General features: G+C 40.6%; 1 protein-coding gene across 2 annotated transcripts in view; it reads right to left on the bottom strand.

Annotated features, from left to right (window-relative positions):
* Positions 1–2267: 2267 nt before the first annotated feature.
* The window catches only part of grm8a (glutamate receptor, metabotropic 8a), a 240438-nt gene continuing 216356 nt past the window's right edge, over positions 2268–26349 (bottom strand). Inside the window, exons 12-14 of one of the 2 annotated variants that reach the window (XM_080492342.1) lie at positions 4784–4924; positions 4429–4538; positions 2268–2663 (exon numbers count right to left, since the gene is read on the bottom strand). In XM_080492342.1, the coding sequence (XP_080348468.1) occupies positions 2651–2663; positions 4429–4538; positions 4784–4924 (264 nt within the window). In that variant the 3' untranslated portion in view covers positions 2268–2650. The remainder of the gene's footprint in view (positions 2664–4428; positions 4539–4783; positions 4925–26349) is intronic. The other variant, XM_080492341.1, reaches the window with a different exon arrangement.

The raw sequence follows: 26349 nt of genomic DNA, 5'->3' as shown, positions 1-26349 counted from the left end.
AAAAATTCAAATCAGGGTCTATTCAATAAAGGCAAAAAAACAAGTTTTAACCTATATAAATCATTTATACAGACACATAAATTATCCTGACAGAAATGCTATAACAACAGCTGACCTGCTTTATTCTCTGCACTCAGTCTGGCTGCTTTGTGTTGCTTCCTTGTACATCGAGAGCAAGCTATGCTTCACACCTGTGTGTGGACTCATGGGATCTGGGCTCACCGAGCACTGTGACCTAAAACCAGAAAACAATCCACTCATGTCTAGTTTTAGATTTAGTGAAGATAGATCTTTTTGCATTACACTGGGCGCTTCAGAAAATCCAGACGTTTCCTCGCCAGCAATCTTCGAAATGGCCACGTCGTCCAAATTGGTGTGCGAAGAACTAGAAGCGTGAGCTAGAAGTTGGTCTTCCGCACCTGTTTAGACACTTTCCGTCATTTTGAGGAGCCGCTGATTAATCGCAACCAACGGGCCAGCTGCATCACTCGCTGACACAGCGACAACAAGGTCAAAACATCCACCATCTGGTTCCCTTCAGGAAACATTGGGCGAGTCGCGGACAGATTTACGCGTGTGATGACACACGAGTTATAGCCTTTGACAGTCGTGCAATTCATCAACGGTGATGTCGACTTTGCTTCTAATTGAGTTTCCCAGCTGATGAGACGAAAATTAAGGAAAACAGGGCACACCCTGGAGAAGTCTCTCGCATATGCACTTATGGCCAATTTAGTTTAATCAACCTCAAATTTAGGTTACCGTGAGAAAAACGAACACATGCCAGCGAGAGAAAATGCTTCTAAAGAAGTGGAAGACTGGAAGCGGAAATCTGGATCCCGCAAGTGATTTAATGAGTCTCTAAGAAACCAATTTTAAAACATCAGGCTAAACATCGTGAGACATGGACACCACAAGATCACTCAAGGTGTGCTGTGTAAAGATATTGTTGTGATTTTACGGTTTACTTTATCCCGAATCAAAGAAAGGTAACAAATAAAAACTAAAACCCCTAAATATTCATGTATGGTCATTCACACTATCCCAATGAATCAATCTGTGCCCCATCGAGGGTTAAGTTCTGTGCTGTGGTTCGATACAGAAAAGGAAATATAAAATATGATCTGCAGATACTGTATTTCATGATGTCGAAAAAGGGCATTTCTGGGGGGGTTAAGATAATAGCATCAATACAAACAGAACAGAAAGTGCAGCAGTTCACGAGAACACAAAAATACACAGTAGATTTCACAACTTTGTTATCTGCAATCTGCTGTTAGGGCACACCATCTTCCTGCAAAAAAATGGGATTTGTCCTTTAACTTTGCCTTCAGCATTATTGATTGTCCTCTCCAACAGGAGTGGATTCACTGATGCAGTTCACGGTTTCCTTCTGAAATCTCGTGTCATTTTTGAAGGTTGAACATCAATAAGGCTGTTGCAGATGTACAGGAGAGGGGGAATTAGTGCACTTAAGTTCAATATCAACCATTTGAGCTCACGTCCAATCTTCGAGTTCCTTTCTTCGAAGGGTTAGGAGTTAAATTTCGCCAAAGACATCAATAACGTATGATTAGTTAGTATTAGTTCTGAATGGTTTATCCCATTATTACACGGCTTCCAGCAACTTCAGAGGTTAATTTTGTAATACATGACGAGAACAAAATGTTTGGGTGAAAATGAATATTTTTGGTGAGTACTGCAATAAACCTATAATTTCTGAAATAATTCTGAATAGCCATTCTTTCCAATCCGAAATCTGTGGTCACTCTACAAGACCAAGAGATCACACACTTTTTTTTTGTTGCAAAAGCATGACAACAAATCTACACATTTGCAAAACATTCCTTTATTATAAATAAATCTCCTTTTTGTATAAAAACTGGCATGCTTCAACCATGGCATTTTACAGGTTCACGACCCAAGGCTACGACCCGGTTAGCCAAGACAGCAGGAGGAAACACACTCATCTCATTATGCAAGGGCGATCCATCAGACAACGGTGAGACAAGAATGAAAAAATCATCACGACCACAAAAATACTTACAAGTAGAGAACAACAACAAACATGTTTGAGTCTCATAGATTTTCTCTGACATTTCTCTTTTTAAATATCTTTTAAAATGTAATCTGTTAAATCTCTTTTTCAACCTCCCGCCTTTTGCCTTTTTAGATATAATGTCTACACGGTTTCTGAGAGTTTTTCTTTTTTTAAATTCTATTATTTCTTTTTTTTTAATCTTTTTTTGGTCTTTTTTTTTTTATTTCAGTCCACCACAGCATCCTGTGGTAAATAACTTTTTTTTTTTTTCACGCGGTTTCTCTTCTTTCTTTTTTCTTTTTTTTTTTTTTTTTTAAACAGGTAAGTTCATGGTAGGACCAATGAGCTGTGAGCAGCAGGAAGCAGGCACACTGACTGGCTGTTTATGTGGTCCCACCTCTGTGGTTTGATGGGGAACAATACAAAATGTCTCATGCTTGGATTCCATTGGGCGCTCCGTCTCCCCCGTCAGATCCTCAGCAGCCAATCAGCTTTACTCGACGTCCACTTGGCCCTGCCCCAAGACACGCCCCTCTTCTTTCCAATCCCCTCCTTGATCTTCTGTGGTCCCTTCAGATGGCATGATTACTGTAGCTGACATATGTCGTCTTAGTTGATGAAACTACGTGGAGAAAGGTATGGTGGGGTGGATGTATATGTATTCGGGGCGCCACACAAACAATGATGTGAAGGATGAAATGAGAAACATGAAGGAATGAAAAGTGAAGTAGGAGTGACAGGATGGAAAGGGGAAGAAAAGAGGAGAAAATGACGTCAGAAAGTTACACAACGGTGTGACATCCACAGTCCACCGGAGCTGCCGGCGCTTTTATTCCACCCATGGTGTCCCGGTTCCCCTCAAGCACTCGATGGTAAATGTCAGTGTTTGAGCAGAACCGCGGGTTTCTATCCGCAGCACTGTTTTGCAACTCATGCTCCCTTTATCTAAACCAGAAAAACATATATATAATTATATTATCAAAAACAGAAGTCCAATTCCAAAACGTAAACTCAAAAAGCAATCATGTGGAATTCTCATAACCTCAATTTTTATTTGAATCAGAACCAATGACTCTTTTTTTGGTTTTTTTTGTTAATGTTTATATTGTATTGTTCATTGCACGCACATGTGAATGGTTTCATCACATTAAAAAAAAAAAAAACAGCACCTACTAGTGGTCAAACTACATTGTTTCCAACATTTATGCCGTTTCCTTGTCATTGCAGAGAAAAAGCAAATTCCGAAATTAAAATGCAAATTGATACGTTTTCACTGGAAACAATAAAATGGAGAAACAGAATAAAAATTCGACTGTTTATTCTTCCATACTTTTTGGAATTGGGCTTGCATGCAAATAAATAGCAGGTTACTTAGCATTTTATCCCTCAGTGCCGAAAACTTTTTTTCCGGCACTAATTTAAAAGTTTTTTTTTTCGCAAAGCAGTGAATTTAAAGAGACGACTAAGCATTTTAACCTTTCACTAAATAAATGAACTGTGACCTGCCTCCCTCCCGGATGCTAATAAAATGCTGACAGAAAAACACGGTTTACCTTGGCAGGTCTGAAATCTATTATAGACTCACAGACAATCTTCACAGTAAATAAAGAAAAGAAAATATTGCATGCGAATACAGACAATGACACACAGTTAATGAATGTGATGTCAACACACTACAGGGGGCAAAAAAGGTCTGTACATGTGTGAACTTCGAAAGAAGGACAATAAACTGTGTGAAGTGTGCTCATGCGTAAGCTCAATATTTCTCTTGCTGAAGAAAAAGCCCACTCACATCATGCTGTTTAGAAAGCCACTAACACTGTGGCTGTTTGCCATGCAAAAAAAAATAAAATTAAATCAGACATGTAATTAATGTTCAAATGTGACCTAAATGCGAAAAAAAAATAAATCCAAATACTATATTTGAACATTATACATATATACAGACATACATACTAGTTGCGACATCAAAAATGTTAATCTATTACCAACATCCTAGGTGGCTGTCAAATTATGCATTTGCATCTAAATGATCTCACATAAGCGGCTGTTTGGAATAAATACTTTTTTTATATTATCCGGTAGTAATCTAACACGTTATGAACACGGAATTAATTTCACATCGGTGATGTGCACTTACGTGTACGTGCACATGGTAAATATAATGAGACGCTGTCACATGTTTCACTTCAAATGTTTCCCAGTTTGTGTGTAGTATTCCTCTGTGATGCATTTTCATTAATTAAATCATTTTAGATTTGGAAGATTGCAGCTTTCTGGTAATACGGCATACAGTAACCCTCGCCTCGATTACTCTATCACGGAACCGATGACCACTGTTTGGTATATTTTATATGTGTAGTTATAAAACTTTGGTGTTCTCTTACTCACTGTTGGTCTCCATGCTCTCACACAGCTCGGTCTTAACCTCTCCATTTGGTCGATCTCCTCCCTTCTGGGTCAATTTTCCCGACATGGTGGCTGCTGTCACAATTGCCTGCATAATTAACAATCAGAAATTCATTGCTGCTAAACATGCTGCAAGGCTACTCGTGGTAATGTCTCTGGCTTTCGTGAAATGTCATTCTCCCGGTCGCGTTAGATGTATTAACCTTATTCAAACACCCTCGTCAGCCAAACTATTAAAAAAAAAAAAAGAAAAAAGAATAGCAAAGCAAGTTATGGAAAATGGTTTTGTATAAAAAAAAAGAAAAAAAAAAAAGATGCTTAAGTCGACCTCACCTTGAAACTACGTTTTCGTTTAGGTACGTTCTGCTCGGGGTGGAAGAGGATGATGTAGACCTTGGGCATGTAGAGCATCCCCAGAGACACTGAGGCAGACAGGCTGAGGGAGATAGTCAGGGTGGTAGTTTGGATATACATCTAGGAGAACGAGAGAGAGAGAAAGACAGACCGGGAGAGAGAGAGAGAGTGAGCGAGAAAGTCATTTATCACATTTCAAGCTGTCACAGATAGCTGGTTTAATCTTTCAGCTATTGAATATGCTAGATGAAGGAAAAAGAAGAAAGACAAAAGGGAAATAGGAGGTACAGGAAGTCGACAATGGCCTAACAAGAGTGAGATTAGCAGAAAATTAGTGTGGCGACAGCGACAGTGTCACACAGGCAGGTAGATCAAACTGTATATGAAATGATGGCGCCAATGAAGCTGCTTAATTGCGCGTGTGCTGAAGAGCTCATCCCGTTTCTCTCGGAGTCTGAAAATGACTGGATGTCGTGTTGTTTTGCTCATAATCACGAGATCAGTCTTTTTTTTTTTTTTACGGCGCCAAGTAGACAGTCGAGGCAATGTTCACAAACGACTGAACGTTCAGATTTATTTTGGAGTCGGCATAAAAAACACAGGCAGCAGAATAGTCAGACTCATTTCAGTGGAGGGGCCACGAACTCAATAGGACTGGGCCCATGAAATGATAGAGAATGACCTGTGAATTCAGACAACACCAAAACAATGCAAAAAATAATGAAATTAATTTAGTTAACCCAGTGTAATTTAGTGCCAGCCTGACACAGATTCTGTGGCTGTCAGATCGTGGCTGTCTTGGTACACAGTCCTGGGGATCTCCTGAGCCACCTCCACTCCCTTCTAAGCATTTAGTGTGCCATTCTCTCCTGGTTGGTAATCTCCTATAGATATTCTTTATGGATTATCAAAGCCCATCGGATCCCTCAGTGCATCCCATTTAATGTGATTTATTTTTTTTTTTTTAATCTTATATTAAAAAAAATAATTCTTTAGGCTTTAGTATGCATGCTTTAATAAACTCCCCCTCCATGTATGGCTTTAAAGCGAAATTTACTTCACTAGAAAAGTAATTGATTGCCGATAACTCTAGTCTTGAGAAAGAGGACAAATCAGGAACAACAGTTGTATCTTATTACTTTCGTACTTTGCAAAGTACTCTTGCATGAGTCACATGTTTGCCACCCATTTACTTCAGGAACAGGAAACCTCAGGCTGATTTGTTTTAGCTCCTCTTCAGTAATCAATACATTTTAGCGGAGAGTGAACGTAAAAGCTGATACTTCGGTCTCAAAATAGACAGGCAGACACGTAATGTCCTCCTGCAGGAACAAGATGACGGGGATTAGGTGAAAGAGAACCGTGAAGCTACAGACAGATATATTGACATGAATTGGAGACAGAAAGTTTTTCTAATGGACAAAACTGATTCTCCCAACTAACTTAGGGGAAGAGTTGAGTGGAGACGGACGACGGCCACGCGGAGACACGTACACATATAAACACACTCTACAGTGGACTGAGCAAAAGTACCATAGTCCTCAGTGAGTTTGTGAGAGTAGTTTAATAGAAGGACGGATTTAATGACAGGCTTCACCCACACCCCTGACACAGCTGACAAGCTCCCGAGACATGGAGCTTATCGGGGAAGCACTGTCTGCAGAGTGTATATATATATATCAAGTGAAACTGTGTTAAAAATGAAAGAAGGCGGCCGAGAAGGCAAAGAAACAGAGGGTCGTGAAGAGGGACGGGGACGCGGGAAGAAACTTGACACAAAAATTGATGTTTAGGGATGTGGCAAGTGACAAAAGGAGAAAAAGAATGAGACTTGAAGGGATCAAGTGAGGAAGAGAGAGTGACCGGAGCGGGCGACAAAAAAGTGCTCAGACGCAGCGAATGAGCAAGGCTGGCAACTACATCCTGACACGAAGAAGAAAGCGAGAGAAAGAGAAGCTGCACCGTGAAGTATACGGCGGATGTTAAACCTGAGAGAGTCTGAACATCAATTGTTTGATCCGCCGCTTCATTTCCATTTAAGAAAAGGAAACGTGCGTACATTTACAAGCAGCAGAGAAGAATGAAGGCGGCGAAATGATATTTCCAGGCTTTATACTTGCCTTGTTTAACAGGTAAAACTTAAGCTCCGTATATTACTATGCTCAAAAAAAGCTCTCCTGAAAGGAAAAGGTAGAATTGTAGAGCTGCTTGTAAATCAGCACATGGCAGCAACCCAATGCGCTCATGCACAAAAGCAGAACACCTACCGTTTATTCTAACAAAATGTATTCAGGACAGACCCACCAGTGTAAGAAACCTGACTTACAAATGCAAACTTTTGAGTAATTCATGTGCTTTTAAGCTTTCAATATTAAATATTTTAGAATGAACAAGTCTCAAATAAAATGTTGAAGTAGACAGGCCAGACACATAAGGCTTCACACATTTGGAACCTAAATAAAAGAAATATACCTATTTTGGTTAGCATTCATATTCTGTTGCCGTGGTAACAGTGTAGTGGCGTCGTCATTAGCGCTCATAATAAGAAGGTCCTGGCAGGGTTGTGCATGGAGACCTTTTCTTTATGGATCTTTTAGAAAACATTCTGACTCTGTCTCTGTGTAAACGCAACGTTTTGAAAAAGCTCTGACTCCATCGCCATGTCGATGGCGGGAAACTCTACTTCCTGGAAACCTTGCTGCTGAACATGCGAACCATAGCAAAATGTTCTTCTGCACATGTGTTAATAGCTATTTTAACAAAACTAGGATAAAGTCAGTCCAAAAGTTTAGCTGTTTACACTTTATAGCAGCATGAACATGGACCAAATAATAGGGGTCATTTTTGTTTATAAGTAGTGCGTTCCTTCAAATGATATTATGAGGTAGTAAGACTTTTCTAAGTTGCGAGGGTCCGGAAACCCCTGCAGCCGTGGGATTTGTGGCTATTCTTACGCCTCCAGATACGAGTGGGGATTAAAGGCAACATAAGAGATTGGCTGATGTGAGTCTTTGAGAAACTGATAAAATACAAAAAAATGTTCCAACAATGCTTACATTTGGCAGAGAATATTCAAAATCCCCTTAATGATCACAGTGAACCATTTTCTCATGTATCCCTTCAGCTGGATAATACACTATGCCAGAAATACAAGCTTGAATCAGATTAAACTAGTTTCAGAAACATTTACTTCACTCAACTGGCCTCAATAGTCATGAGGTTAGTATTATTAGTGTGCATAACACATGAATACATGAAGCACCAAAAACACATTGTATGCTATTATACCTGAGACTGAACAAAACCAAGAGGCTGATATTCACAGTGGCGGTAAAATACAGTTTCAGGCAAGGTTCTTTTAATTTTGTCATTTATTCCAGAACTCAATGAAGGTTGTAATTGTACCTCTCGATTTAAAAAACACATTAGGGCCAATTGTTTGAAAAGTGCTGGAACTAAAAATGGACACTGCATGAAATAAAGAGGAGAAATGACCTCAGGTTTCTCCGTCAAAAGTGACAAAGATGTGGTGTGTTGCTCAGTTTAACCACCCGAGAAATTAATAGCTTCATGATGGTTAAAAAAGAAAAAGAAAAAGAAAAAAAAAAAACACTCCAAAAGTCTGTCTGCTTTAGTAAAAAATAGTTTTATTTCTCATCAAATCGTGACCGGGGACTCTCGGATTGAATATCAAAAAGAGCTGACTGGCAAATGGGATTAAAGTACTTAACAAAGATACAAGATATCTAATTAACTAATACTTTAAATAGATGAAAACACACGGATCTCCCCACTGACTTCTTAGATTATGATCTGACTCTGTGATTGCTGATGTGGCTGAAACACACACACACATGCACACGCACGCACCCTCACACACACACACACACACACACACACACACACACACACACACACACACACACACACACACACACACACACACACACACACACACACACACACACACACACACACACACACACACACACACACACACAGACACACACACACACACACAAAAGTGTATCGGGTCTTTGAGGATTTGTTAGAAGGCTAATCCAAATCCAAATTAAAACTAATCCAAATTAACAATCACCAGTGGTATTTTCTTTTCGGAAAATGTATTTCATAAATGTATTAGATTCACTGAGCAGCACTTGATTGATTGATTCTGGCACTTTTCAGTTAAGTCGAGTGGGTAAAACCACTTTGCACCAGGAAAAACGTGAATATCGAATCGGCTGATATTCAATTAAAAAAAAATAAAATAAAAATCTGATCCGGTAGGGAAAGATGAGAAAACAGCTGAGATAAGAGTCAATCTGTAAACAGAAGCTTAGTGTAATAGTAACAGCTGTTGAAAGAGCTGAAGCGGACAGGAATACAAAAACGTAAAATATCTTCACCTGCTAGAAATACAGTGCGACTGCAGTCATTTTAAAACAAGTCAAATTTAAAACTAAATCAAAGTTTTTACCCTCAAACAAGTTTACGGCAAAACCAGAAATGCTCTGACTTTGCAGAAATAGCTCCAGTAATAAGGTCCCACAGTCGGAGCAGTCAACACAAATATATAAGAGCACACAAACAGCCTTGAGGCGACAATTGACTGCGCTGACAGAAGCCAAGGGGGGGAGGGGCGTGCACTTTAAATGAACCAGAGGCAAACGGACGCATGCATAAACATGAACTCGACATATAAATACCAAGCCGGATTCCCAGTCAAACAGACTGTAATAAGGATTTCATACGGAAATTAAACACAGAGTTATTCTCTTCTGAGGGCGACCTTTAATATCATAACATCACAGAGCATGTTGGCCAGGGGGTAAAAGAACCCTGCCTGCAGCTACCCTACAAGCTATGAGCGCACTTTATATTCACACACATGCACACGCACATACACAAACACACACACACATACACTGAACATACACAACATGAGGAAATCCACTTTACAACTATGTGAGATATTCAATTAAGCAAAAGGAAAACCATTAGCAATACTGAGAGGGGGAATTTTTTTTTTTTATATATTTACATGTTGCCATACTGTTTGTTTCTCACATGTCCTGCATACAAAGTGCACCTAATTGAATAGTACCGATACAGGGATCAGTGACTCGCCATAACTGAGAGGAACAGATGGAAGCAGGAAAGAAAAAAAAAAAGAAGCTGCGATTCAACGACAGAGAGGGAATGAAGCTAAAGTTAAAAAATTTGAAAAAAAAAAAGACGGCAAATAAAGAAAGAACGAGGAGTGAGAGGAAAAGAACGACTCCCTTAAGCAATGAACTTGCTCTTATCAAAAACAGCAGCAACGCTGCTGATAGCCGCTTCCATTACATTTAGCCTTTGGTCCAAAGATGTGGCTTCCTGCTGTTATTTACACAATAAACACGCGTACACAACCTGTCATCTGCCACCTTGCTGTCCAACGGTGATAATGACCCAAAATATTGTGCACCTGAGGAGCTCTTTATTATCTCAAAAGTAGCTCAAAGAGCAACCGGTCAACGGCAGACGGCTTTATTTAGCGTCTACCTTTAGGGTTCAAGTATTTATAGATGTCTCCTTTTCTGGTGTGTTATAGGCAGAGATTTAGAAAGACTGTGAGAAGGAACAAGTAATAGAAGATGTGCATGTAAAAATAAAGAAGTCAAAGACTACAGAGATGCCTGGACTTGTGTTGCTCTTCTGTTGAGTTTAGTTAACTTATTAATCAGCACCAGTACTTCCCATCCTGGGTGTTTTTATTACCATCCAATGGCTCATTTCATTTTGAGAAAAATGCTCATCAAAGGATTTTCATGCCCTGAATGCTGATTAATTTTCAATTAGCACCTAAAGGGTTGTTCCACCAGTTCTCATCACGGGCCGTTTTGGTAATGATCGCAATCATTTATCCACCAACAACACAACCTGGTCAAGACCTGCCATCTCTTTTTATACTGAACACATTTTCATCAACAAGACCATCACAGATCCTCCTAATGCACATTCGAATTTCGAGGGAGAAACTTCCGACGAGCTGCTGTGTGATCAGTTCTGATCCTGAACATTGAGCGAGACGTTTGAGATTGGGAGGGTGCAATTACCAAAATCTTTGCTGTGTTACCGCAGAAGTACTCTCAGACAAAAACACAAAAATGATGCGTTGTCATTGGAAGCATTGTCATGTAAACGGGGCCAAACATTGGTGCTTCCTAAAGGGATTGATGACTGACTGCAGATCAGTTATTGTCATTGTGGATCGTCAACATTTTCGATGACGTTCTTAGGGAAAACTGTTTTTTTTACCTTTTTTTTTTTTTTTAAATAGACTGTCTCATAAATAATATTATTTTCGTGCCTCAATAATGACATAAAAGATCCTGAGTTTACTGAGATGGAAATACAGATAAAAGTTACCTTTTCTTGAGGGTGTGAATATAGTTTTTTAGTTCCTTTCTACCAGACTGGTTTCATTGTAGAGGGTGAGCATCTCGGCTGGATTGATTATGGTCAAACTACAGAATCAGTGCGACTTCGATGTCAATGTGGCTCAACATGTTGACGGTTACCTGTCTTGGTTGTTTTCCAGCGTTTCATCGGGTTCAGAAAGTACAATGTCACACCTCCTCCTTCACGCAATTCGTCACAAATGAATAACATACAATGAGTCGCTAATACTAAACATCAGGATAAAAATGGAATTCCTGGGGCACACGGCTGATCCTGACAGACAGGCGGCATAATAGTTCCACCAAACATCAAATGGGCGTATAGAGAGCATTCTCCTTTTCACAGCTGAGCCATAGGATTGTTGGAGCTTGACAGCTAATGTGAATGGTTAATCTGACTTGGCTTCGGTGGATGATGACACTGTAACGGAATGTACTTAGAAAGACTGCACCAGAAGCAAATGAACCAAATTGGGCCAAGTCTTTGCACACACTGCGATTTTCACTTGCTGATATGCACGGAGCAATGAGACATATGGCAAGTAGGCATTATGTTAATCATACGTTATATAAATGAAGAATAGCAGCACCATTTTTATGAGATTTTTCTCTTCGATGGTGGATGCTTCATTTTCTCACCAGAGCTGGTATATGATCTGAAAAGTGGCAGCCATTGTGGGATAGTGACGCAGTTTAGCCAGTTCTTTTCAGTCAAACTGATGCGACTAAGGTCGAGTGTATGAGGAGCTAAACATGGATTTAGCAAAATCTGACAATTGTGAGGGGTGCCTAAACAAAAACACACAGAAAAATAGGAGCTTCTAATGTTTCATGATCCAAGATACAAGGTCTTTTCAGTCATTAGACAGCATCTGTGATTATTGCAGCTTCTTTCATACCAGAGAGCAAGCAAAGGCTATAGAAATGAAACGGCTCTAGATACTTGTTTTCCCGACTTCTCCAACACAGAGTCTAAACAGGAGCTATAAAAAAAAACAAAAACAAAGAAAGGAAATGAAACGATATGGAACATATGTGACAGGTATTATGGACAAATTGCTGAGAGACTAAACAAGGCAAAGCACACGGGGAAGAGAAACATTTGGGGGAACAATCACTGGCTTGCAGGGACTGAGTGAGTGATGAAGAGAAGCACACATCAATAACAAAGTGACACAGAAGCACACTGACTGAACCAGGCAACAAAGTCCCGCCGCACTCTCCGCCATTGGCATGTTGTTTGGGATTCAATAAAGACTTTCCTCTGGGACACTGAACACGGAGGCTCACGCATGTTAAAATAAACTTTGCTTTATCCCAGCACCAAGTTTTCATGGTTAGCACTACAATGAAGTCGGCGGCACCGCTGTGCACAGTGTGCGTCTGAAGAATAACCAACCAACAAAGCGTGCAATCGTTGATAAGCGTGTCTAATTAGAGTGAAGCTGATCAAGAAGAACCCTGCGATCTTTTAAAGGCTTTATTCACTCATGTTTCACCACAAAGAAAATACATCAGACATGTTATCTGAAGCATAATATGAGTTATAATAAAGTCATTGCCTGGGGATAAAGAGTAGAAAAAAAAAGACCTTTCACAATAGAGGAGCGTCGTCCTTTCATTTCGACGCTGTTGCGTCAAATTGCTGAGCATTTACTTAAAGCTGAACTCAAACTCAACTTTCTAGGGTCAAAGAGTCGCCGAGATCTTCCCACATATACAACTCAATTTTCTTTTCGTCTGCAAACATCTAATTTGATATAAACGACTCCTGGATGCTTTGTTTCTTGTCTGGATTTCGCGATCGGGTTTCAGTCAGGACTGTCACACTGAGTTCTCTACGTACAGCCTGGTTTTATCCTCCTCCAGAGTATGGCATGACACCGAGTTGAGGTGTCCTTGACAGGTGCTTGTCCCCGTAAAAACATTTTTCAAGCAGCGTGACTTTCTCAAGTTGCCAAAAGGTCCTGATCCAAACTTCACGTGATGCCATTTAGTAGCAAAACCTCCCGTGTGTGTGTGTCTCTGAGCCTAATTGACACCTCCCGGTTTCTCTCCTCCAACACCATGGGACGGCTCATCGTGTTAATCAACTCAGCAGCGGGAGGTTTTATTTTTATGAAATATTTATTTATTTGAAGGAATCGCAGCAGTAAGGAATGAATGGCTTCTGAAACTGATGAGTATGGAAGATTGGGATTATGTAGAACCGAGTGACGTAATCAAGGTTACAAATTTTTTTTTTTAAATCAAACATGCTGTCTATAGTTATGATTGGCTCAATAGCGTTTCATAAGGTATTTATGTCAACAATTTATCAATACTGATTTTAAAGGGCAGTTTTCATTTAGCGACGCCCATCGGAACGTCAATACAAAGCAACAGACTGTATTATAAACAACCTATTATTTGTAAATTATATGTACAAGTTAAAAAACAGGAACTCTCACAGTGCAAAATACTGTTGGATTGATCCATTCAGTGAACCAGATACAATTCTTGCGGCACAAAAATACACACATCAGTCTGATTGCTGTATTTAGCATTAATGTAAAAAGTACAATGGGATCGCTCAATTATAACACATTTTACCAGAGAAGTGACCATGTAAACGCAGCAACTGCGAGATAAGAGTACGAACCACTGGTTGTATTCATGTAGGGTATAATATCAGAATCTGAAAGCTGTTAGAAAGTATATCTACTTTTTTTAATGTTATCTTCAACTTTGATAACATGCCAATATGTGATTTAATATACCCACCGAATTATCTTTATGTGTGATTGTGTGTTAAAGGAAGGAAACTCAAGAAAAAAACGTTTTTACTACATAGAGAGACGGAATAATCTGATGATTTCAGCTCAACAGTAGAGGGAACCAGCTGTTAAAGAATATAACAACATTGCTATGGAAATTAAGGTTTTCTAATGCATTGGTGATTTCAGCAATACCTTTTGGGTTGCATATAAAAAAAAATAAATACAAGCACAAAATATCCCAAGTTTATTATAACTAATCAATAGTTATTTGATGAAAAATAGAAGAAATCAACTTCATGGCCAAAGCAGAACGGACCATTGAGATAACAGGAGTTCCATTTCTAGTGTCGAATTCAAAAAGCACAATTTAAAGATCTCCCTCAAAGGTGAGGAGTGGATGTTTTTATAATTTGCTTTTGTGAAAAACTTCCGTTTGCTGCATTTTATTCAATTATATATATATATATATTTTTTTTTTTTTTTCCCAGCGCTTATTTAATCTCTCCACATGTCTATCAGACACACTTCCCTCATGGTGCTACGATGAAAAGCTTTAAAAAAAAAGAAAAGCTCTGAAACATGAAACTCTCCACCACAATGTTTTAACTTCCTGTTGGTGCCGTTTAATTGGGTCCGAGCCCACTGGTCACCGTTGTCTACAAGTGTCTCATTAGCTGCGACAAAACAGCACTTAAAGCCTTTTTCTTCCTTCATCTAATCCATACCGGTCGAGGATCTGTGCGTGTCATGAAAGAGTACACAGGGCATTTTATGAAATAATCTTACAGCTGAGTTTGCTCCACCACAGCTTGCACACTAACAAGCTGCCTCTTATCGACTTGAGAATCTGTATGAGATTCAGCCGGCAGCCTCGACCGACTCACACCATTTCTGACTTATGCATAAAAGTTGAATTGTAAAGCGTGCTGTGAGGGTGGCCCCGTTGTCAGTGACTTCATTCCTTCCATAAGTGACACAACCGTGGCCCCACTGTGCACCGCTCAAGCCAATTAAAACGCCCAGCAAGGACTTACACGGAGCGCTATCAGTCAACTGTCGCCCGTGTTGTAGAAAATGTGACAGTGTTTATACCTCTGTTGTTCTAACACTACTTCTATGCTTTCTTTATTTTTAATGTTTTGCAGTGGCGGATGCTGTGCTGTTTTAACCAGAATAAAAAAAAATGGGCTGGATATCATAAAAAAGCCGATCCTTCTGAATTCTTCTCATTCAGCTGTCATTTGTAAACAGACCACAACGTCTGTTGCAAGATTACAACTGTTTGCGGAGGAAATGTCAAGTTATTTTACCGTTCCACCTTCGGGAATTATTTCTCTTCTAGTTAATGTTAACTACAGACACCACGAGCCGCTGCAGTGCAGATCCTGTTCAGTGATTAGCTGCTGAGGACATTAATCAGGGTGGTGTACTGCGGTAACTCAGTGGCAGTGGGATTTCAACCACATGTTCTTTGTTTCACCTTAATCCACCACTATTATAGAAGAGGGGCGTACTTTAGCTGTATTCAGTCCAAAAACATGTATGTGAGGTGAAATGGTGACGGTAAATTGATCCTCGGTGTGAATGGATGGATGGATGGATGGATATTTTAGCCCAGCAATCAAATAAGTGTAGTGACAGTAAAAGAAAATCACATCTACCTGTAGACCCTGCCACCAATCTGTCAATATGAATGTTTTCACTCATTTGAATAAAACTAATTACTCTTGTTACATTAACATGCGGTATGGAGCACTTATGGTAATGCCAGACATCAAGACAAACAGAGGAGTCGTGTCGTAACGTCACAATCGTGATGATCAACTTTTCAATCTGTTCTCTGCCAATCACACGGTGATTGGTTGATGGAGGAGAGAGGAGAGGGGCGCAGCGCCTAAAGGAAACTCGGATTTTGGTACCGCGTGTTTTCAAAAGTGCAGATCAGCTGATTCATTATTAGGTGGTTTGCACTTTAAATCTAACTATGAGTAACCTTCGCAATAATGTGCAGTAAGGACAGCTGAGGAGGCACAAAGTGATCTCCTGTCAACACCTTTAAATGTTTCTTGTCTCGGACAGAAAGAGGGACGTACAGGGAAATGTAGTCTGAAGTTGAAACCCCAAATATGATCGACTGCTTTCAGTGTGCTCTGTGGAAAAACCCAGAAACTTGACAAATACAAAACGGTGTCAGAGCCCAAAAAATAAACAGCACAGAACTTAATGTTGACTTTTACTGTGAGAAAATGTAGTGACAATGCACATATAAACACACAGATAAGGTATGAATGGACGTCACCCAGAATACACAGCAATTAGACAACTCAGTAGTTTAGATTCGGAAACTGTTCAGAACTTGTGAGTCCTGCAGGATCCTCACAAACTAATTTCTTTCTTTTCTTTTCTTTTTTTTTAAAGGCTCAAGCGATAAAAAGAATGGTTTGGGGGGATTAAAAAAAAAGAAGCAGCAAAAGCACAAAGTGTTCTTACTCTTTTGTAGTTTCTCATGACTAATATCAGATTACAGCCAGCGCAGCCAAGCATAACCTCTGGAAACACAACTTAGTTTTGGCTTAAGGGACAGAAATGTCATTAATATGCTCACAGTGAGACCAATTCTAAGGAAAGCAACACATTTATTATGGTGCATACTCCAAATTGCTGTCTAGTTTGTGTGTTACAAACTCTGATAACCCTTCATTTCCTTTAATGACAAATCAGTTTTCCTCCTAATGCTCCAGTTCGGTTTATCCTGAAGTGACCATTTATGCATTGGCCTACAAATGTTGACCAGGCTTGTGGTTCCTGCCACACTTTCTCTGAGTGAGCACCAAAGTCATTAAGCGCAAATATTTTCCCTCCATTGCCAGCAACCGGATGCCGGATAATTGCTTGTGCACAGCAACAGCTTGAAAGGCAACAAAGTTTGAATTTCTCCAGGGATCAGCAGGATCAGCGGCGCTAATTAAATTGAGGGCGTCCACAATGGCTCCATTTATCTACGGTTCCAATGTTTTAATTTTGCTTACATTATTATCCCTGTGCTTGATTAATACGGCATAATTTATTTGAACTGTCGCTCAGAACACATGTTTCACGGACTGAGAGGAAATTGCAAAAATAAATATTATACATTCTAAGAGTTTATCATGTGTATTTTACTTTTTTAAACTAAAACCGATGACTTAAAAGGCAGAAAATAGCATCAGTCAGACATGTCATGCTGTTTTTTGGTCCTTGAAAGACAGACGTTTGGATTTTTTATGCTGTTTGCATGTTTCTGTTACGAGAGAGAGAGAGAGAGAGAGAGAGAGAGAGAGAGAGAGAGAGAGAGAGAGAGAGAGAGAGAGAGAGAGAGAGAGACAGAAGAATGTTCTGTGTGTTTGTGTTGCAGAATGTGCACGCTACTGTACTTTTATATATGCTTGTGAACCTTTGTATGCACACGTGTGAGTGTGTGTCTGCGAGCGTCTCTGTGTGAGGCTCCCCCCCCCCCGCCACGCTCTTCCTTCAACATCTTGCCATCTCATGTCAAGATCTGACACTTGCCTTCTGTCTCCCCCACTTCTCAGCCAAGCAACCAAATCCCACCAGATTCCTGTGAATTATTGTTAAAAAAAAAAAAAAGGGAGTATTTTACTTTCTTTTTTTTTTTTTTACCCACACAGGCTCCTCGGTATAATTACCCAAAGGATTGGTGAATTCTGTCATGCTGGAGACGACATGACGGCTAAACTCAGCAGCTGAAAAAAATAAAATAAAGTAGGAGACATTGTTCAAAGGTGATATGTTCTCTGTACGAGTTCTCCTGATCCCTGTGCAGAGCTGCAGCAGGAACTGCAAGCCAAAAAGTCAGAATATCAAGAGTGTTTCCAGGCATTTTATCTTACCTGTGAAAAATAGACTCTGTCGTTTCCATAAATTGGGCAGAAACAATAATCAGCCATCAGGTTGAGCCAGATGGGCTGGATATTTCACACCTTGCTGATCCACTGAGTTTCCCAAACGCAACCGTTTCTAGGTTCAGAGAGGAATGTTTAAAAAAAATAAAATAAATATCCATTGAGCAGTGGGAGTTCGCCCATTTGCTGATGGCTTCCTCCAAGCAGGATAACTCAACCTGTCACAGACTGCAAATCTCAATCTGGTCTCTTGAAAATGTGAGTTCAGCGTACGCCAGTGGACCTCGACAGCCACCAGATCTGGAGCCAACGGCGCAGCTCCGTGATGCGAGGGAACAGGATAGTCACACTGCTGACAATTCTGCAGGAACTGCGTGTTGCTCTCGTGTCAACATGGACATGAATCTCTGAGGAATGCGATGTTCCCAGCACATTGTTGGGTTTATACCAAAAAACAATTGGTACGAGCAAGGTGTACCCAATAAAGTGGTACGTGTGTGTGTGTGTGTGTGTGTGTGTGTGTGTGTGTGTGTGTGTGTGTGTGTGTGTGTGTGTGTGTGTGTGTGTGTGTGTGTGTGTGTGTGTGTGTGTGTGTGTGTGTGTGAATGGGTATTACACAGACTGCTTGACAGGTTGCACTCATTATGCGTATATTACTCAACACTTAAAAGAAAACTTGGATTTTGTAACGGTAGTGTTTTGTACAGGCTTAAATTTGGCTGTGAGTGAAATGTCCCTCGCCGAGGACGATGGGCTGTCCTCTGTGAACGGTGAGATCCGCCCATGTATTTACATATTTATAAAGCTTTAATGTAGGAACTCAAACTTAATTTCTTACATTAATTTCATGTTAGTTTACTTGAACCAGTGGTTGGTTTGAGTTTTAAAGCCCCTCCAAAGACTTCCTCTTGGGATAGCTCTGGTCTTGGTCTTGACTCAGTGGTTTTGCCTACAACACAGCCAGCTGCTTTTTCTCCTTCAAACTATACAAAACATTTTTTTCATTCATTATTTGATAACTTTAGTGTCACTTAAATTCTTGTTTTTAGCCCAATTTAATGGATGTCGGTGTATTCTCTGTAGATTTTACACATCTGCATTGTGTCTTAGAAAATAAACTAGGTTGTTATTATAGCACAGAGCACATGGAAGCCCTATGGTCAATGTGAAAGAGTTTTAAATATCTATTTACTGAGCTATAACAGTCCTGCACATCATTACACTTTTGTGGTAAACTGTGGATCAGTTGGGTTTTTTTTTTTTGGGGGGGGGGGGGGGGGTTCATCTCACCACAGCTTTTAAAGAAACTGCAGTTGGACCTGATATTGAGTGGAGTACAGATGAGCGTAGTGGAAGTGAAACACTTATCCCTGGGACAGATGTGTGTCACAAAGAGGCAGACACAATGTTCAACAAAAATCTTACGGCCGCCCGGCTCTGGTTATCTCCCCAGTTCCTGAATGATTCAGACATTTCTCTGTTTCCCATCATTCCTCTTCCTCCCACTGTCTCTCGCGTTCTCTGTGTGATTCAGTTTTTCTCTCTCCACATCGATTTACATTCACCTCTCTCTATTTCACCAATATTAGCTTGTGTCTCTTCCCCCGTAGTTAGTGTTTGATGGTTGTGTCAGTCCCACCCTCTTTTGAGCCTCTCTATCCACCATGTCTTTCCGACTGCACTCCCACTCTCTCTGATTCATTCAGTCTCTGCAGCTTTTATCCCTTGTATGTTTGCTCATGCCGTGACATTTTCTGTACCACGAGATCCTTTGTTCCCCCCTTTATATTTCTTAGCATTGTTCCCATACACTCAAGCCTCTGTGCCCTTCCACCTCCTCCTCCTCTCTCAGACTCGTCCAAACTCTTCTGATTACCGGAGATTGATGACCGACGGTTACTCCTGGTAAGAACCTGGGCTGTCACCGGGTCTCCACCGGGACCACAGTCAAAGCCATAAATCTGTCTTTGGACGTTGAACCGCAACAGATCATGTATATGTGTGTGTGTATGTGTGTGTGTTGTGAATGGCAGAGATGAATTCGCCGGGCAGGGAGATAGATGGTGTGTGTTCCTTGTGCACTCCCGAGAATCAAACACCGGGAAGGAACACAAAAGAATGAAGAATCGTTGCCTAAAGTCGGGTCATTTGTAATTTTTTTCTCTTCCTGAAATGGGTGACGTCAAGGCGAGGGCCTCTGGGCACAGCTTTGCTCTGAGGTTACAATGCAGCTCGCATGTGTCAGAGAAATACTTTCAATCGGCGGTCCCAGACATGCAGCGCTCGGGCGTGAATGAATGAAAAGTAGCCGCAGAATCATATTGTTTAGGTCTTGTGGCTATTACAACCTCCCACAGTTCACTTGTCCTTACCTTAACGCCACTGCATGCGTTGCGTTCTGCAGCTACAAATCTACAACCAGTGTTGTTGTATTAAATGCAGGCAGGAAGCAGGTTGATGTGCCATTCATGAAACCTCTAGATCAAGCTGTGTTTTTTTTTTTTTTTTAAATGTGGAGAAAAATAACTAAAAACCATTACGAAAGAACCAAGATTCAATAATTTACACACTTCATTGCCTATTCACAAGACGACATAGCCAGAAAATTATACCTTTAATAATTATTGCATTCCGTGTTATTGTACGATTGACTATTTGCTCCATATTTGGGGGAATTGGGGCTGTTGAAGAAAGTTTCATGTCCATTTTAATGTAAAGGGAATATGAATGCCATGATACTATGTGTTTGCTGCCTTAATTACTTTTGGTTGATAAGAACAGCTTACCCTGTACACGTAGACATTTCAAATGTCAGCGGTGCTAACAACAGTATGCAGCAAGCAAGGCCTAATTAATGAACAACAATGAAAAGAAAGAAAGAAAGAACTAATAATAGTAAAGAAAAACAAAACCCTGTCCAATGTGTCTCCACAGACGCAAGTGGTACACACACAAATATACCTGCTGTGTAAAAAAAAAAAGAAAGAAAGAAAGAAAAGAAAAAGGAAAGCATACCCACACCGAGGTAGGCGATAAGAAGTTAACCATATTTAGGGCAAGAGGTGGGGAGTGGGGGTGGGGGTGGAGGTCACAGGGAGACGGGTAAACGAAAGGGAGACAGAAGAGCAATGAAGGAAAAATGTGTCTCTGTCCATCGTGTCGAGCAAAGGAATGATGAGCACACGGGGAGAGAGAGAGTGCTGGAGAGACGATGTACCCTGTGGTTATGGCTTTTGCAACTCGCAGAGAGAGGCAGGGGGAGGCTTCGCGCCGCACATATACAACCTTTCACATTTCCACAGGGCGCAGCCGAAGCTGTCTGATTCCAACATCCCCAGCATGGGAGCATGACCTATTTCAAAACAATACTTCCCCGGCTGATGATGGTAAAGAAACACTTTCTCTTTTGATCTTTCTCTCACATTCCTAATATGTATCTCAGTCTCACCCTCGGTCCTGCAACCATCCTGTTCTGTCTCTCTGTCTCTGTCTCTCTCTCTCTCTCTCTCTCTCTCTCTCTCTCTCTCTCTCTCTCTCTCTCTCTCTCTCTCTCTCTCTCTCTCTCTCTCTCTCTCTCTCTCTCTCTCTCTCTCTCTCTCTCTCTCTCTCTCTCTCTCTCTCTCTCTCTCTCTCTCTCCGCTCACTGTGAGTCAGAGCCATGTTGAGTATTCGGAGGAGTGTGAGGGACAGGATGTGAGCAATGGGGAGGAACAAAATGACAGGCTTAAGACGGAGGGGAATGTAAGAAATACAAGGCGTAGATTCAGAAGAAAGAGGCGGCGAAACAAATGTACGAGCATGAGTAAGATAACAGAACGAGAAGAGGATAGAAAGGGATGCGTTGTTTCAAAGAAATAACTGCAAAAAGAACAGTGAAAATAAAAGAAAGAGAATGCAATATATAGAAAAATAAATAAAGAGTACAAGCTTGTACGAGGGGTTATTGCACCTTAAATCTTGTGCAGAGAGGTGTGGTGGTTGGCTGCTCGGGGGTGGAAGCTGTAGTTTGTTTGATGAAGTTGCGCCTGTGTCTCCTTCCAGAGGGACGCAGCGACAACAGGTGATGTACAGGTTGGGTGGGGTCATTCCGAAATACAGCTGGATTTCTTTTGTTGGTTTTCAGTGTAAACATCTCCGAGGACAGGGACATTGTTTATGGTGCACCACCATTCACAGAAGGATAATACGGGTGTGGCAAGCTATTATCACTCCATGAAATGATAAAGAAAACATAATTTAATAATCCCCTTGGGGAAATTAATTTTATATTAAATTAAATAACAATAATAACAATAATAACAATAATAATAATACTAATAATAATAATAATAATAATAATAATAATAATGATAATAATTAAATATACTTGTTCTATTGGCAGATTATGTTTCAGAAAATATATATTGGAATAATAAAACTAGAAGTTGTGAGATTTAGACATTTTGCACTGTCAGGAAGTGAGGCTGCAAACCCTCTCTGGGAGGAAATCCCACTGGATGCTTTTCTCTTTTTTTTTTTGCAGTGGTGATACAGCTACACCCCTGTGTGCATCTTCACCATCTCCAGTTTGTAGTTCTTCACCGTGCTGTCAGCACGAACCACAGACTGAAATGTGTTGTGTTCGGTGCTGAGCTACTGAGGGAACAGTTGTGAGAGAGACTTGCCACACATGTAGGTCAATCGATGCTCCACAACATACTACAGTGTTCGAATTTGTCTGAATCAACTTTCACTTAAAAAAAAAAGGAAAAAAAAAAGAAATATATATATTATACACACAAAAAAAGAAAGAAGATACTTTGCTGTCTCCTGAGCAACATTGGCCAAAAAGCAGCAACTGAACTATCCCCATGACAACTGAGGCAGTGTTACTGACGTAGGCTGTGAAATATGATTGAAAAGTCGACAATGACACTTTCAGCTGGACCTTGAGTTTGAGCTCTCCTTTTGTCGATGCTCCAGTTTGCAGCACTCCGACTAGTCAGGGACATGTGGAGGAGCCTCGCTGAATAGGGCCTATAATACAAGCTCTCTCACACAACAGGGCCTTTTAAAAAGCCAGTCAGCAAGTTACAATTTCACTATAGGGCTTCATCAGCCACTGCTGTGAGGTTTTATAGCGGCTCTAAATTTCACATGTCAGCATTTTTTTTTTGGGGGGGGGGGGTGCAACAGTTTACTCTCTGCAGTTTCTAATATTGAAGAGTGATTAGAAAGAGCATTTTATGAGAAAGTGTATCATAATGTGAGTCATGCTGTTGTCTCACTCCCAGCAAGCTTCGTACTGTAACACTGCAGCCCCGTCCCTGCAACCAAACCTACGCCCTTGGTGGAGCTCCCCTCATTAAAGCCCCATCAAGCCAGTCACATCATTACCTGTTTACTCCGTTCACTCCTCACCCCCCCCCCCCCCCCCCCCAACCCTCTCTCTGTTAGCCCGCCAGCTGCCAGCCACTCCAGAGGATATTCCAATTAGAAACAACATACAGAGACACGTAAATGTGCACTGGTGGATTTTCCAATTAAACGCGACGCAACAGACAAACACACTCAAACGCAAATTCGCCCAAAAGTGGCTGTTGGACACTGTAATTAGCTATGCAAACATGGCAGGGATGCTGATCAGCCCATCCAGTAAAGCAGGAAACTCCAGCTTGTGGGATTGCATGTGCTTACGTGTACGTGGCACATGCAAATAAACCCTCATCGAGTCATAAAAAAAAAAAAAAACACACCGATGGCTTCTGCATGCGCACATTTGCATGATTGTGTTCTATGACACCGAGTATAATTGGTCACAGACGTAGACAACATTAGCAGTTAGTATGTCTTTTACAGAAGTTAACTTTTAAAGGTTATGGAAGCTGCAGGAGTTAGTAAGAAACATCCTTGTGTTAGGCTACTCCTGAATAATGCACATAACAATGTGGATGTGGTGAAAATGTAAAAGATAAAAGAGATACTCGGGGGGGTGGGGGGGGAGAGTGAACCCAAAATAATTTTCCAACGCACTCTAAAGTTCCTGTAACAATAACTACTACAAAACTCTCTGAATTTATTTGGGTGAGAAAAAAAGAAATAAAATTGAGCGAGGAAAGAAAAAAAACACTGCGAAACATCTAACCAGAGTATGATTTCCCTGATGTGTGATTAGACGGGATCACTTTGATGTCAGCTTTTTGCCATGCGACAGAGGCTGGCAACCCGCCTTGAAAGGAAAATGGGGTGAGATGTAGAGAAAGGAAGAAATGAAAATTGCTTGAGTGACGCTCCAAAATGGGAAAGGATTAGAAGAGTCGGCGGGTAGACGGTGGCGAGGTTTGAACGTTCGCTTGAAAACATGGGTGTGCTGGCTTTGTGGGGAAGGAAATCAAAATGTGGGACAGAATAATGGCGTTTGGGAGATTGCGTTGACGTCTATCTCAAGGACACATTGACGCTCTAAAAGAGCATTTTGGTTTTTCGTCAGGTTGAATAATCATTCATCATCATCATCATCATCATCATATCTGTCATCTCTATGCACAATGCATATTAAGCCATTTGAGATCAGCCAAACGGATAAACGCACTCGTCACTGTGGCTTTATACCTGTTCACCTCTTAGTTATCTCCAGTATACCTCACAGAAAGATAAACGTGCTTAGCATTGTGATGTATAAACAGCGAAAGCTGCAGTAAAGAACCTGCCATGAATCCCAACGAGTCCATAAAGTGTTTTAATGTTAAAATCAGAAAAGACACACTATCAAGAAATGGAATCGATACACCGCCACTGCTTCAGCGCCAGTAAATGCAGTGGTTCACTATGCGCGTGCTTTTATGAATCAGATTAGCTATAGAAAAGGTGTGCTTGTGTATGTGTGTGGGTGTGTGTGTCCGCACCTCTGTAACTCCCTGTTTCTAAACTGATAAGCTGAAAAGACTATTTCTTTTTAGGCTGCCACACTATCGCTCAATCACGTACGAACCTGATTGTTGTTCCAGTGCAGTGGTTACTATTCCTCTCTGCTTATGGCCCATAAAGATCACCTGAGAGCTTCTTGTGACCCTCCATCACGGTTATAGCCTCCGTGCCGTCGTAGCAAATGAGCACTTATAGTGAAAATGGGATCTTTACTTTTTGGATTGTTTCACTTGAGGGACTTTCAGGCAGGTAACATTTCAAAAATAACAATAATGATAATAATAATATTTATGTTTTTTTAAGTCCCGAGAGGGTTTTTTGTTTCGCCTTTTTTATTTGTCATGTGAGTCCTGTTCCATTTTTGTGGAATTTCAGTCTTCCATGTGTCTAAAAGCCTGTAGGAACACGTTTCATATTCTGTGTTGCATGTCGGCATCGGCAATGCATAATATAGACTGTTGGGGAAGTTATAGAGGATTAGTAATTATTTAAAGGTAATAGCTACTTCCGTTGAAAGATAATGAAGCTCCTACACAAATTACTGGACGTAAAGAGTCACAAATGACTTTCTGTTGCGGTCTGAGATCATTGAGTTCGTTTCACTCATTAAGTTGTGATCCGACAGTTTTTTTTCGTTTGCATGTACTTGAGTTTTCTCTCACACTCCAAGGTTAGGTGCAGCTTGACATGGACTGCTGTGAGGAACCTTCAGTACCTCAAGAAAATCCACAAATCATAAGAGCAGACAAACCTTATGTAGACAGTCCTGGCCTGGACTCAAAACCACAACCTTCTTGCTATGAGGCTACAAGAGATATGATAATATGAGATGATGTATCAACAGGCAAAACTGTATTATAAAGCTGAATTAAGTAGATAAACCAAGTTTTATTATCTGCTGCAAAAGCAACATGGTGCGAAAGATAGGTTACACTCAGTGCACAGCCATTTAGGCCTTTTTCTTCTGTAAATCAATGTCATAAAACTCAGGAAGTTAAACAGAAAGACCCTCCAGCAACACTCCGACTGTTTTGATGTACGACTACAGGAAACTGTAACCAGCCCACTGAAGCCTTAGTAATTGCAGGTTGCATTGCTTACGCAAGAACAATAATGCAATAAACATCACTTCCAAAAGTAGAAATGTTTGCGCAAACATTTTGAAATACGTAACAAAATGCAACACTCATGATGAAATCAAACATCAAGTGTGGCTGCACGGACACGCCTCATCAGCGACATTTGATTCCTATAATGCGGCCGTCAGAAAATTACCTTCAGTCATGAGAACGAGCCAAACAGCTCAATCCTCTAAAACCCTCGACCGTGGCATGGATCCAGTCATTCAGCCAGACATTAAATCCTCCCGTACTCATGGGGGATTGTCAGAAGATTTGGAGCTCAAAGCCAACAGTATCACTACGATTGTAAAACTCATCCATCCTTCAGCAACCGGGAGACGTATTCTTTACAACAATTTGCAGAGAAGATAGAGGAGTATCCTTTCTTCTTTTTTTTTTCTTTTTTAAACA

This window comes from Lipophrys pholis (genome assembly GCF_963383615.2).
Source record: "Lipophrys pholis genome assembly, chromosome: 22".
Lineage (NCBI taxonomy): Eukaryota > Metazoa > Chordata > Actinopteri > Blenniiformes > Blenniidae > Lipophrys > Lipophrys pholis.
Note: the sequence above shows the minus strand (reverse complement) of the source record. Positions and strands in the feature narration are given on the sequence as shown.